The sequence below is a fragment of the Camarhynchus parvulus genome, chromosome 5, assembly GCF_901933205.1.
Source record: "Camarhynchus parvulus chromosome 5, STF_HiC, whole genome shotgun sequence".
Lineage (NCBI taxonomy): Eukaryota > Metazoa > Chordata > Aves > Passeriformes > Thraupidae > Camarhynchus > Camarhynchus parvulus.
Window position 1 is genome coordinate 29,137,055 of NC_044575.1, and position 14,183 is coordinate 29,151,237.

At 40.3% G+C, this 14,183-nt stretch overlaps 1 protein-coding gene across 3 annotated transcripts in view; it reads right to left on the reverse strand.

The window, feature by feature from the left end:
- ZFYVE26 (zinc finger FYVE-type containing 26) overlaps positions 1–14,183 on the reverse strand; it is a 48,222-nt gene that overhangs the window by 4,195 nt on the left and 29,844 nt on the right. For 2 of the 3 annotated variants that reach the window (XM_030950612.1, XM_030950613.1), the window contains exons 27-40: positions 13,547–13,704; positions 12,459–12,628; positions 11,129–11,157; positions 10,154–10,275; positions 9,846–10,066; positions 9,060–9,207; positions 7,731–7,940; positions 6,730–6,945; positions 4,550–4,747; positions 4,051–4,253; positions 3,054–3,195; positions 2,455–2,514; positions 1,020–1,202; positions 277–321 (exon numbers count right to left, since the gene is read on the reverse strand). In XM_030950612.1, coding sequence (XP_030806472.1) covers positions 277–321; positions 1,020–1,202; positions 2,455–2,514; positions 3,054–3,195; positions 4,051–4,253; positions 4,550–4,747; positions 6,730–6,945; positions 7,731–7,940; positions 9,060–9,207; positions 9,846–10,066; positions 10,154–10,275; positions 11,129–11,157; positions 12,459–12,628; positions 13,547–13,704 — 2,105 coding nt within the window. The remainder of the gene's footprint in view (positions 1–276; positions 322–1,019; positions 1,203–2,454; positions 2,515–3,053; positions 3,196–4,050; positions 4,254–4,549; positions 4,748–6,729; positions 6,946–7,730; positions 7,941–9,059; positions 9,208–9,845; positions 10,067–10,153; positions 10,276–11,128; positions 11,158–12,458; positions 12,629–13,546; positions 13,705–14,183) is intronic. The other variant, XM_030950614.1, reaches the window with a different exon arrangement.

Here is a 14,183-nt window from a genome sequence, read left to right on the forward strand (position 1 = left end):
TTCTGAAATACTTTTCCTTCCACTCTAATAAATGTCCAGCCCTCACTCTCAGGGCTCTCAGGGAACTAATAGGGATAGTCCCAGTTGATATTTGTATGTCACAACTTTACACATGTCACAAACACCATGGCCTTGAGGGATTCACTGTGATTTCAACAATCTAGGAAGTAGCCTTCAAAAATCACATTTGCATGAGGATGAGAGAGAAGACAGTGAAAAAGAGCCTGCAAGCTGCTGACCAAGACTGGGCTGTTTAGCTCTTGCTACTTTACTTACCTTGTTTTCATCACTGTCCATATCCTGAATCAGATTATCGAGATCCTGTATCCAAAGAAGGGAAAAGGTGTTCACACTTGAAGTGATAATAGTCTGAAAAACTTTACTCCATCGGGATCAAACCCCTGTGGACAGGCAGGTGCTTAGACTGTCCCAACTGCAAGAGTTGCAGATGTAGAAAATACAAAAAAATACTAATTCCAAGTCTTCCCTCTCCCCACAACTTTTCCTGCCTACCACCTCTGGGGGCTATCCCTAGAGAATGCTATGAGTCTCTCCTGGACATGGCTTGTGTTGCATGAAATCAATTTGTAGGTTCCCCCCATCCCAGCAGGGGTTACCCCATGGCCCACCCTGACCCAAAGAGTGGACTGCATCTCCTAATAGAGGTTCCTGCCTCCACACATCCTCCGTGTTAGCCAAGGAACCTCACTGAAGGGAACACCTCCTGCTGCAATCAGCAGCATTTGACAGGATCTTGCGAAGCAAATGTTCTGTGCCCTCCATGGGTGTCCATTTGGGAAGTGCTGGGCAGGAGTGTGCTACAGCTACTTATGGCTTCCTCTCAGAGTATCTTGTACAAGGCAAGCCATGCACTCCCACCTTGCAGCTCTGCCGACAGCAAGGAGCCAGAGCATCTGAAGGACTCACTGAAAGAGCAGTACAGGCACCAGACTTCCCTGCAGCCTGTATGGTCTATATCCTTTTTACTTCAAAAGAGACACAATGCAGGACAGAATTACCTCAGCAGGAATGTTTTTGAACTCATTTAGACAGTTCAGGATAATGTTATCCCCATCATTTTTTGCTGCCACTCCAGACTCATTGACACACTTCAGGAGCTGCTGGATCTCACTGTATTTCTGCTGCTTCACCAGCTGCTTGGCCACTCTGCTGTACACTTCTGTAGCCTCCAGCTGGAAGTCCTAGAAGTAGTTGGAACATCAGAGCAACACATTGAATGTTCTCAGCAGGTTTTCTCAGAGGGAGTCTACACAACCAAGACAGTCTCTCCTAAGGACAAAATACCACACCATGCTCCAAAAACCTCAAAGCTGTTTTGGGAGACTCTGGTTTTCCACTCACCACTGCTCAGGGTTGACTTAAAGGTTTTTTTATAAACACACTTGTAAAAATCAATCCTGCTCAAGAACAAGAATGCTGTTACTGCCTTCTTTTCAGGAGTGGCAAAAAATTAGTTTTATTTCTTCTGGCAAAAGCTCTTTCCTAGACGCCTACCCACCTTTCCCTCATTTAGCACATTCCCAGTATATTTCTCCAGCTTCCCCACCAACAGCCACCCTCTGGATACCCCAAACAGGAGGCAATTGACCACGAGGGAAGAGATGATAAAAGTTGTGAACCGATCCTGCAATGAGTAAGTAAAGAAAAAAAAGGATGGAAATGAAAGTTATAGGCAGCTGGATTCACTGCTCCATTTTTACTGGAGGTAGTGGCTGCTGCCGCTGCTTAGAAGTGCTGTTTTTCTAAGGCTCTCCATCCCCCTAAAAACAGGAGTTCTGCCTTGTACATCCTGACCTGAAAGAAGGAGCAGGGCCCACCACATCCATAAATACTCTTTCAGTGTGCCACCTCTGTCCAAAAGTGCCCTGCTCTACCGCCTGGGACTACATGGATGAGAAACACTCAGAAGAGTTTAGAGGCTCATGAGCTATGCTGATAATCATTCAACTTCTACCCAGACATGAGGAATGAGAGGTCCCCAGCCACAGTTTCCAGTTAATGAATTTTGCTCTCAAATCAGGAGAATAGAACAGACAGAGCCCTGGCCTCATTCATTCACTGTCTTTGCATGACTGTCATGAACTGCAGAGAGGCACCACATGAGAGGCCTCTACACACATCTGTGACTGTGGTTTGCCAGAGTTCAGGCACTGAACAAGGTGCACGGCAAAGGAAAAACTGCACTTCATTCCTTTGTAGGATCCAATTACTCTGGAAATGTCCTGCAGAAACAGCATCTTAATTTCATTACCAAGCTTCCACAAATACATGGACATGTAAGACTTAAACTTGTGACTTTTCTCTTAAAAAGTTTTGCTTTTGGGGGGATTAAAATACATTTGGAGGGGAGGGAAAGGCTTTTTTTTTAAATAATTGCTGCTTTCAGGAGTTACTTTGCGTTAATACTGCTTGTTATATCAAGTTTTTCCATACCTGAAGAACTCTAAATGCAATCCCAAACCCCTCCTCAATGTTTTTGCCTTCCAATATGACCTGAAATGAGAGGCACAGACAAGTCTGGGAATGCACATTCCTTTTCATTATGTACAGTTAAATAATATTAATGCAAATCCAGCTTTTGCCCAGAGGCCAAAATAAAATGCATTACTTAACAGAAAACAGCACCATCCCAAGAAGCACAGCAAATTACAGGGTCTATTGTCACACACTGCTTCCCTAAGGCACATTAGGCAATTTACAGATGGAGATGAGCCAAAGTTAAGAATGGTTAAAATTATAGCATTATTTGCCTTGCTTCCAAACATAATGGGATGCACAAAAGGAATATTACTATTTGTATTTTGGATGCTCTGCCCATGAAAATTTGAACTTTGAGGAGATGAGCTCCTCAAGGGAACAAACTCTCACATGTTCTCTGCTACTCCGAGGAAAACCGTGAATTTTTCATAAATGATGGGTTGCATTCATTGTAAGTAACCTGCCCCAAAAAATATAAGAAACTGCTTCAACCTGCATTAAAAGTTAGTATTGTTGATGAAAAATAGAGCTGTGTTTAAAATAGCAATTAGTACCTTGCAAGCAACATCCATTTTCATGTTATTGTTTCCAAAGAGTGTGGGCAAGGAGGAGTCTGTCATTTGAGAGGCTCCTGAGCTCTCACACTGATGCAGGAACTTTGTTACTTCCATCTGCAGATCAACTGTATTGATGTGCCTAGATAATGAAAAAATTCTGACTTCATTTTGTAATAGGGAAAGCGTCAATTATTATTTATATGAACTAATTTCTTCAATGCCTTTCAAAAGAAGACATGCTTATAAACAATTATTTTAGTTGCTTTTTGACTCTGTCTATTGTACAAGTCTGCAGCAATATTACTTTTCAGATCTGACCACTTAACATACATCACAGGCTGAAGATGAGCAATTATTCACATTATTTCAAAGAAGTGAGCCAGAAAAACTGGATCCCCAAATAAATATCTGTTCCTGCTTTTTCACCTCATATCATACACACCCCTCCAGGTTTAAGAGTCTAGACTAAAAGAAAGAAAGAAAAAAGCCCCTAAGAAAACCAAGATATAAAACCCCAAGTACAAGAGAGATCAGGTTAAACTGACACTTTGACTTTTGAATACAGGAAACCAGTTATCTCTGGCACCTATAGCTTGTGCATAGTGCAGTGCTGAGTTAACCACAGTGGACAGTGAAGCACTACAAAGCTGCTTGCTTTTTGGAGAGGAAAGGAAGAGAAAAAGAAAAAAAAACTTGTGAAAAGATGTATATTTGTCTATGCATTGTACGGTTCCTGTTTGGTTTTTTAAATTGAAGGAGGGTAGTCTGATATACATACAGATTTTCAGTAGAAACAACTGACCATCTCCTGGTTTAGATTTTTGGAAGAAAAAGTGATGGGAATCTTACACTTTTAACTACATAAAAGCAGATTTGGGTCAAGGACAACCAGTAAGTGTCAGCTAAAGGCAACTTAAATGAAACTAATAAAAGCCCCAAAGTCTAAAGCCTGAATTTCACCTCTCCTAAAACTTAGCTTCTTGTTTATAAATACCTTGACACATCTGTAGCAGACATTTTCTTCCGAAAAGTGAATGCCATTTTTTTCCTTCCTGAACTTCTTGAGACCTCCTGCAGATAGACTTTGAGGTGGTCCTTGATCTTTAGAAGCCACATCTGTTTTCCTCCAAGTTCAGTGTAAGACTTTGCTCCATGAGTGAAAAATCTGATGCAGGTCATTGCAGCACGGACGTGATCCTGGAAGAAATGCATTCACCACTAAGATGGAGCACAGGACCCCACCTTCAGTGATCACCATCTGCACTGAAGGGCTCACACAAAGCAGAGCTCTGCTTTCTTTTAATACAATGTGCCAGAGCCATGACGTGGATCAGGTCAGCTTTAGTAAGGCTCAGGCCTTTCTATGTTTTCTAAGACTTTAAATAGGCAAAAATACACTCGTCCAGCATGCAGGTTTAGACCACAGTAAATAACCAAAAGTCTGATGGTATTCAGCATTTCATTGAAAGAGACGGCACTGTCCCTCAACTTACCTTCATGAACTGCTGCAGTTCATACAGAATATGGTAATAGTTCTTTCTTTGCAAGTATTTGCAGGCTGCAATCAAGTAGACTCCCCAGCTTTCCAATCCTGGATCGATGGTTTCCAACAAGTTCTCCAACATATGCAGCTTTCCACTTTCGTAACTTGGAATGAAGATCCCTTCAATAAACACTTCTGATGGGGATTCCTACACAAACAGAAAGTTGCTTGAAGCAAAGCCACTGTAGTTTATTTTCCTTATGTAATATAAAGGCATATTAAGTGACAGAGATCATAAAATTAATAAATAATTGACACTGGAAGGGATTTCTGGGGGTTATTTTGTTCAAAACTCCACTCAAAGAATGACTTCCAAGTTATGTCACGCTGCTCTGGACCTGTCCAGTCAAGTTCTGAGCCTGACAAAATAGAGTGATTCAACAACCTCCCTGTGGCCCTGGTCCTGTGGCCAAATATATGCACCAAAAAAACCCCCAAAACAAACCCCAACCCTTTTTCTTTATATCCAGTTGTAATTTCCCTTGCTCCCAATTGTATCCACTGTCTCTTACCCTTTTACTGGGCACACAGGAGATAAGCATGGCTCTGTTTTTGCTATAATCACCCACTTGGTAGCTGAAAACAGCACACACAGATCTTCTCTTGCCTTTTCTTCTAGCAAGAAAAACCTAGCTCCATCACTCTCCTCAAATATCAGGTGTTTCAGGCCCCTAGATGCTTTGGTGGCCTTCAATTAGACTTGCTTCACTTTCACAGTGTCTGTTTTGTACATGGGAACCCAGGACTGGGCACAGTTGTTCAGATGAAACCTCACAAGCAGTGACCTGAGGGAGATATTTACTCCCCCTGACCTCTTGACTGTGGTCTTGCAAATGCAGCTTCACATGTGCTTCTTTCCACAGTAAAATTAATATGTGTCAACAGGGCCACCACAAATGTTTTAAAGGCTTGATATGAAATTTTTGAAACTTTTTTTAATCTCAGAGTAAGATGCAAGTGACAAAGTCTGTACACATAAAATGTCTCCAAGCAACTAACTCCAAAATATTTAATCAGAAGCTTAGTATCTTACAGCTTTACGGGAACCAACCCTCCGCTCTGGTTTGTATGATTACTACCAGTTCCTTGTCCAAAACTTCCATATCAAATTGTCTGTTTAGAGTATTTTCCAAGTCTGCTATTTAAGGGGCTAAATTATGTCACCTACACTGTAAAAATATGCAACTTTTCTTTAAAAGCAGATTTAAACTGATGTAAAGGATAAATTTAAAAAGGTAATTCAATATGCAGATGACTGTAAGATGTTAGAGTGACTGATGGTACAGTGAGAAAGCAGAGCAGATAAGGCAACTTAATTTTCTATTAACAAACCTCATAACCAGATAAAGACAATGGAAGTTGGTGTTTCAAGTTGTACATTCTCAGTAAGAGTTATTTCAAATAATAAAAAAATAATCAGTAATTCAAACACAAGCACAGCAACTTAGAAAAGGAAACACCACTCTCACAAGCTGGTGAGATATAATGGATTCACATCTCCTAAGAAGCACCCTTAATGTCTTGGTAAGAACCTGGAATAATTTCTAGATTTAATTGCAATTTAATTTCTACAATTAAATCTAGAGTAAGTATCTCTTACTGCAGAGTAAGTATCTCTTACTCCAGAGACACTTAAGTCCTCTTTTATTATGCAGTTTCCTTAAGGGAGAGCTGGAAACCACATTTTGGGTTCCTTAGACTTCTATCCTCTGTATTCCCTTATATTCCTAGTGGTTACAGAAGTGCAAACATGGGTCATCTGATTCAACAAACAATATCATGAGACAGAGGCACAGGGATAGGGAGTAGTGTCTAATGTTATCTGCACCCTGGAATTCAAAATTTTCCTTCTCTCTTCTGAACTCTATGACAACAGTCCCACGTTTTCAACTTTGTAGAAAAAAAAGACAAAGTGCTCTTGATGCAGGACCTCTATTAAAAGAACCGAAACTGCATGCTCTCTTTAGATCTGTAAAGATCAGTGTTGCTCTTCTGTCTCACTGAATTCCTGTCAGTCACTGGATAGTGAGACCTCAGCAAACTGCTGTGCAGAAGGCCACCCAAACACTGCATGATGCTCGTTGCTGTTTTTCAAATTTCAGTTTTGGTGATGAAAATTGAACTACTCACCTTATTTAACAAGTGAAGCAGTGCTTCTCTCATACAGTCATGCCTCACGTAAAAACTTATTATTGCCAGATTGGTGCCGTAACTGTGTAAATAGAACAAGCACTCCTGATAATAGCTGTTGTGTTGAATCTTCCCCTCACACATCGCCTCCAGAGACAGACTTCTTGTTCTCAGTGTTGCTTCAAGTTCCCTCAATGTGGCAAAGTAATCATCATCCTACCATTAACACAGAGAACCAATGATAAGTGATCAGCATGAAAAAATGTTCTCAGGTAGGTCTTGTCACTCAACCCGAAGCATTTCTGTTATGTTGTTTTTAAACTAGGTATTGCTTCAGAGAGGTGAGAATCCAGCAATGTTTTTTATAAACAACAGACTGGAACTCTGCTATCAACAGATGGGCTGAATGTTGCTGTACCCAGCATAGCTGTTTCTAAGGACAAGTAGAAGGCTTACTTAAAAAAAATTCCAGTGTCAACAGCTACTTCAACAACCCAGTTCAAAGAGGCTTTTTTTTTTTCTCCTAAAATATGTACTTGGTCTTTCATCATCATGATTCTGCAGTTATTTACAAAAAGTAATTTTTTGGTACCTAATCAGAATTCCAAACCATTTAGTAGTGGTTTTTGATGAGAGGAGTGGGAAAGCATTTTAAAGTCGTTGAACTTCAAAGAAGTTACCAGACTTTCAGTAGAAAAATTGCATCACTGCAGCATCACAAAATACTGCTGGGATTGAGTTTACCTTCGTTAGACTGTAGTAATAGTACATTATCCAGTACAGCCTATTTTCCCTCCAAAAGTATATCCCAACTTACTATAAAATCTACGATCTCTCAGGCACCACTTCAGTGGGAGGAAACAGCTAACAAATTTCTCAACAATATTCAGTTTGCAATACACAATCATGACAAAGAAGGAAAATAAACACCCTAACACCTGCTACTGTAACATGCATTCCTATAAGATATATACTAAACCATAATTTCTTAAGATTCTTACTGTGATGAATACTGGCTTCACTGTGGACTCCAGGTACTGTATCACATCCTGGACCAGCCTTGAACCATGGTTCAGCTGGTTAAGATCCATGGGTGGCTTTAAACATCGGTTAAACTTCTCTCTTGCTGAAGTTAAATTTCCAGCTTTAAGGCAAGCCATCCCCCAGGCATGCCATGCTCCACCTGGATCCAATCCAGATTTTGTAGAAACCTAAATTCAAAATAATTTGTTAATATTACAACACAGTCCCAGTACAGAAAATAGGAAAAATGGCTTATCACACAGTCTGTGATTCTGACCTTTCCCGTCCTAGACCACATTTCCCATTAAAAACAAACAACTGAAAAACCATCCAAAAAACCCAGGCTGATTATTTCCGTATTACTGGCACAAAAGGCCAACTACCAAAACACCCATCATCTCCAAATGTGGACGTTTTTTCCATTGTATAAGTTTAAGCTACTGTTTATCTGGGAAATTTCAGTTCATGAGTTCTAAACCAGGACATCTTCACATCAGCTTTTCTAAAGAAGATGATTTTTACAGAGCAGAATTCATCAGATTTGTGGTTTTAAAAAAGGCAACAGAAGATGCTTCATGAACTGCCAAGATATTTTTTATTTCACACAACTTTGTTGATAAAATTTACCCCTGATTTTCTTTAGTAGACCTAAAGCTCTTTTAGCTGCTTTTAAAACAAGAACTATTTCTATTCAAATAGGTCATCTATTCTTGCTGTTTATTACTGCTTAACAAATCTTAATACTATTTGTAGTATCATAATCCTGTATTTAACAAAGTGCAATGCCGAAAAAGAGAGGCTTACGAAATCCTGGGAGCAGGATTAGATGATGATAAAGCACACGAGATGAGCTCTGAGGAATGGATTTGCCAACATTGCTGATTTCCAAGTAAATGGTTGGGAAAGGTGATGTGTTACCAGTGTCTGTTGCCAGATTACAGACAAATAAAATCTAATATTTAAGCTTCAGACAAAGTCCACAAAGGGTGTCTCACCCCTTCTACTGACTGCAAGATTCCCCCATTTAATGACTTCCTTGCAGTTAGTCCATTCCAATCTTAACTCTATCAGCAAACAAGTCTGCTTATCCTTCCCTTCTGCAGCCTGCTCCACAGCAGGACTTTTCCATCTCAGAAATTTTTTCCAGTGTTCAGAAAATTATTTCTTCCATGATTAGAAACTTAATCTCAGTTTGTAACTGTTTAAATATTGTCCATTTCACACATCACATCCACTGGAAGTCAGGAGGGAGGAAAACAAAAGCCACTACAGAAGAATTAACACTGACATCCCTCCACCAGTGTTACCTCTATAGCTAGTTGATAGTACTCTGCTTCCAAGAGCTGATTTCTCAATCTTGTTACTGCTGCTGGGAGAAGGATCTGATCCAAAGATGGCACTGGATGGTAGGCAGCAGCAACCAAAATATTCAACACATCCACTTTGCTGATGTAGCTAGAAGTTAAACAAATACATATTTGTTTATTATTCACTATTACTTTCACTATTAATCACTATTCACTATTTACTGTACATTGAAGAACTTTATGCAAAGACAACTCTTAGGACAGTGGTTTCTAATCACCAGTACACCAGATTTCTCTATCCATCATGCTATCCCTTCAGAGTGTTTGTTATTGCTTGGGGTTTCTTTGCCATGTTCAGTGTAACATGCTGACTGAAGACACCAGCAAAAAAGTACATGTGAAATTCATACATCACACCTGCCACCTCAAGCTCTGTAGGACAAAATGTGAAGTGTAAAATGTTCATTCTCAGGAAGCACAGGTTTAAAATCCTGTATTAAAATACAGAATGAAAGCAGATACACAAGAACATAAGTAAGATATGTACCCATCTTTGTGAATAATTTCTTCCTAGTCAGAGAATTCTCTCAGTAATTGTTAAGTAGTCACATTGCTTGAACTTCTCCTATTTGAACTTTCCCATTATTCCTGCATTATGAAATTCTCATTTAGGCTGGTCCACAGTACAAACACAAAGTAACCCTTCCACCTCCACTCCCCAGTGAAAAAAGATAATGCTCTTGACAGTACCACAATATATCCTAGTGAATATCTGATTAGAGTCACCTGTCACAGAGAGCTAGGTCCTGGCTCCGTCCAGCTTTTACAAACATCATTTTAGCACTGAAGAGCAATTGTTTCATGATGTCCATGAGGAGTCCAGCATCCACCTCAGGATTAGTGAGCCCTTGGGACAACTTGCAGCAGTGTTCTATCAGTTGGTGGCCACACACTATGCTGTCACTGTGCAGGCTAAGGATGGCAATACACAAGGAAGAGCTGGGAGCCTGACAATTTGAGGAAAGACAGACAAATATAGGTATTGAGGTAGCTCGCCAGTGAACTGCTTATATTGGACTCTCTCGTGACCTCACCTGCTCATAATAAAATTCTCTGCGTACAATTTCATTCTCCTCCTCATTCAGGGAAAAAATCCATTCAAGATCAGCTGCCTTGGGTATTCGTACCACTGTGGAATATTCATTATTAGAGGTTTCTACAGCAGAAAATAAAACACCAGGTAAAATCACTGCATAAGAAGCAACAAACCCAGCTAAGGACACACAATGCAGAACATTCCTATCTCTCAAAAACCAGTCATCTATAGTCCTCTCATTGTGCCATTTCCTGCCACAATCACATGCCCAGCACACATCACAGAAACATTTCCTTCCCTCAGCAGGCTGCCACATGATACCTAAACTTACTGTCACTGTTACCAGTGGTTCCAGTAACACATTTTCAAATTATTTTTAAATTCTTATGCTACTGGGCATCAAGCACAGCAGCCTTCCCTATTTAGCCTCCCCTTAGGCAATTTATTAAATATTTCTGAGCAGGAAAGAACTGGATATATGAGAGCTGTGGGTTTCAGCTTGAAGGGGAAAATAAAAAACAGTTGTAAAAGAAAGGGTAGATTGACTTTACCACCTCTATGTTCTTTTCAAAATTCAGGTGATTTGCTCATGAAGTAATTGTACTGTCATGGTTTATAAAAAGAGGATCCCTCAGCACTGCTCTGTAGTGAGCTAATTAATTCCTACTCACACCATTACCTCTCACTATTTCTAGAATGAAAAGTGGATTCTCCAACTCTTTTTCAGTTCCTTTCTATAACACCCATCCAATGCATTCAATATTGGCTCAGACAGCTCTCCTGAGTCTCCATTTCCATTCACAGAAGTTTGAAATGCTCAATTTCAGCCTGCACATGCAAAAACCTTCAGTGATATTTTGTAACTGAAGTTTTGATCACCCTTTAGCTGCAACTAGGTGTATCAGCTTTCAGTATCTAACTGCTGGTTAGGCACTTTAAAAAGCTGAGGTTTCAACATTACTCAATTTCTTACCTTCCACTTGATCCTGATCTTCTTTTCTGCTGTAATAAAATGACAGAAAGAACCATCATGCCTACTCCAGTACACTGGGGAAAACGCGGTTTTAAGGCAGATATCAATATGGCTACCCTCCTCACTGCTCTGTAAAAATCCAACAGCTATCCCTACCTGTCCTTTTCAACACACTGCCCTGCCCCTAATCCCTTCTGCTTGGAAGTCTAAGATTCTGCCTCTGTATTGTTGTATTTCAACTACCCTACGTAATTGGCTCTTATGACCTTCTGTAGGAACAGCACTGTTGCACACATCATAAAAAAGCAGACACTGAGAACAAGAACAGCCCAATATCAGCACATATCAGAGCTAAAATGAAGTCTTTGGTATCCAAGTCACTGCCCTTAAGATTTAGTTGGGTTTGATATACAAACAGGACGAGTATAAAAAACCCCAGAGAATTAATTCAAACCTGGCAGGTGGCATTCAAGCACAGTGTTGAGTGTTGCTAGCCTAATCTGGCAATGGAAGCTACATTCTGACACAACCTGTTCAGCTGCTTGTTTTTTCAGAGGTTCCCCTTCAGAGCTGCACAGAATTGCTCCTTTCCTAGGAAGCCTGCTGATACTGCCATAGTAGATACTGCTATCTGCAGGCTCGATAGGAAAAGGGGAAATGAAAGCATGGCTGGAAAGGGGAAATCTTACTCTCTGTGACCCTATCAAGCCTGCTCAAGGTCACAGAGAGTAAAACCCTTTTCAGCTGCACTTTTCACCAGCTAGCCTGTGTACACACAATGAATTTCAGTCCAATTCTCGGCTGAAAGCGACCACATCATGAAAATCTGTCATCACAGCTGTTCCTTTTATTAAAGGCAGTTTCAAAGCCTATCTAATCAGAAACTTGCTTTTTAATTCCCAAGGGTTCAGGGAGCCATAATCGAGGGATAATGGAATAGCTAAAACACTGATATGTTCAGCAGAGCTAGTCAACATGCAGTATTAATCCAGAAGTTGAGTATATTGCAAGGATCTTTGTCACACTGCAGCAATTTGTGCTATGTTTTGCATCAAAGCATACAATTTTAGGTTAGTGATTAATTGATGCTTAAAGAATTATTGATACTTAAAGAATTAAAGAATTTGTTGCCTAGCCTTCCAATGTTCTATCCAATGTGAAAAGTGAGGCATAAGGAACATTCCCACACCTACCAAACCTGAAAATACCAACCGCTGGAGGCCAAACGGCTGATGTTACATCATCCAGGTAAATCCAAATGCTTATGTCTCTCTCATTCCATTCATGTACTCTGCTGAAAATTGAGGAGAACTAGGACAGAAGGACTCACGTGCTTGTGTCTTGCACCAAGCCAGGCATGTTTTCTCTGTTGCAGTAGCTATAGCATTGATCACACACACGAGACAGATTTTCTCTGCAAGCTTCTATTTCCATTTTCTTGGTGGAGCAAGAGCTGCACACCAGCCTGCCACAGCGCCTGCAGTGATGGCGCCTGTTAAACTAAGCACAAGAGGTCGTGGATGAGCCACAAAGAGAATTTACTTAAGTCCCCTCCTTGTCTCTACTTGTGAGTAAACTTACTCCATTTGAAGAGAGGAAATGCCATGAAGGATAAGGCTTTTCAGAATTATACAGTGATTGAGTCTCCCTGTTAAAATTCCTTTTTGAAGAAAGCATAGCAAAGAAAAAAAAAATCAAGCCCAGAGACCAGTATTTAAAATACATTTGCCTTGGGTGTTCGATTACCTAAAGTATCCCAGTTTTGATGACAAAGCTAATTAGATCATGTCCTGGAAAAGTTAAAAGCTCTAGACTGTTTTTCCTGATGCCATTGTAGAAATTTCCAAATTCAAAAGCAGCAGATACACTTTTGAGAAAACAGTACTGTTTCTAAGCAGCAGAAGATAGCAGACCTGCCAGCACACCGGCAAAACTAAAAATTAATGTTCTCCCTTAGAGCACCCATGCAGTTCTCAAGTACTCTGTGAAACAATAGTTTTTAGAAAAAGTGTAACCAAGAGCAAAGATTTCGTTTTCTATACTCATAATCTGAATCATACAGCGATCATGTTATTTCTTGCCAGCAGAGTCAATTAGACAGCCTCCTGGAATATTAATACTGCTGGCGTTAAGCATTTTTGAGATCCCATAATTGTCTTCTCTCTGATGACCAGATTTCCTCTTTGGGCTCTATCACTTCACAGATCTCTGCAAGGAGCTAACTGTTCCCAGTCTCCTCAACCACTCCAAATAGAAACCAATGGTTAAATACCAAAGGACTGGCAATCTTGTTGGGCCCATGGTGATGCAGATAAACCTGCTCAAGCAGCTCAGGTCTTCCAGGAAACAGACTATGAGGAAGTGCTCATATTAAGGTCACAGTCCTAGGAATGTTTGTACTTCATTTTTGCTCCTTACCATAGTAAAGCGTTCAGTTTTGCAAACCATACATATCGTTTCAGTGTCATCAGGTATCCATTGTTGCTTGGGTGGTGGCTTCTCAGGAGGCACAAATTCTTGAGGAAACAAGTTCTGTGGCAGACTTCTGTCTCTGGGACTTGCAGATATGGTTACACCTGAAAATGAGCCAGGCCAAGAAAAATATGGAATGGGATTTAAGCTGTTTAATAGAGCCTCCAGTACCAGAAAACACTACAGACTCAATGAGGCTGCAAGATCTTTCTGCTTCACAAGATGACTACTATCATTATCTTTCAGCTAGGCATGGCAGAGTAACATTGTATAAGGAATATATATGCTGTAAACTAAGATTGTAAACTTATAGCACTTCAGTGCTGGCAAGCAAGAGAATGTATTTATTAAGAGACTTTTTCCACAACAATTAGAGAGGCGTAAGACAATGTGTAAACATCTGTTCTTCTATCACAAGCAGAGACTTGGAGGAGGAAGAAAAAATGGTCATTGCATACCAAGGATAAAACAGAATCTCAAGTATACCCAGTGCTGACATTCCTGAAGACTGGGAGTTGCCTTTGCTATCTCACAGGAGATGTGGCATAGCTAGCAACAGCCTAGCCCTCCCTATTCTGGTCAC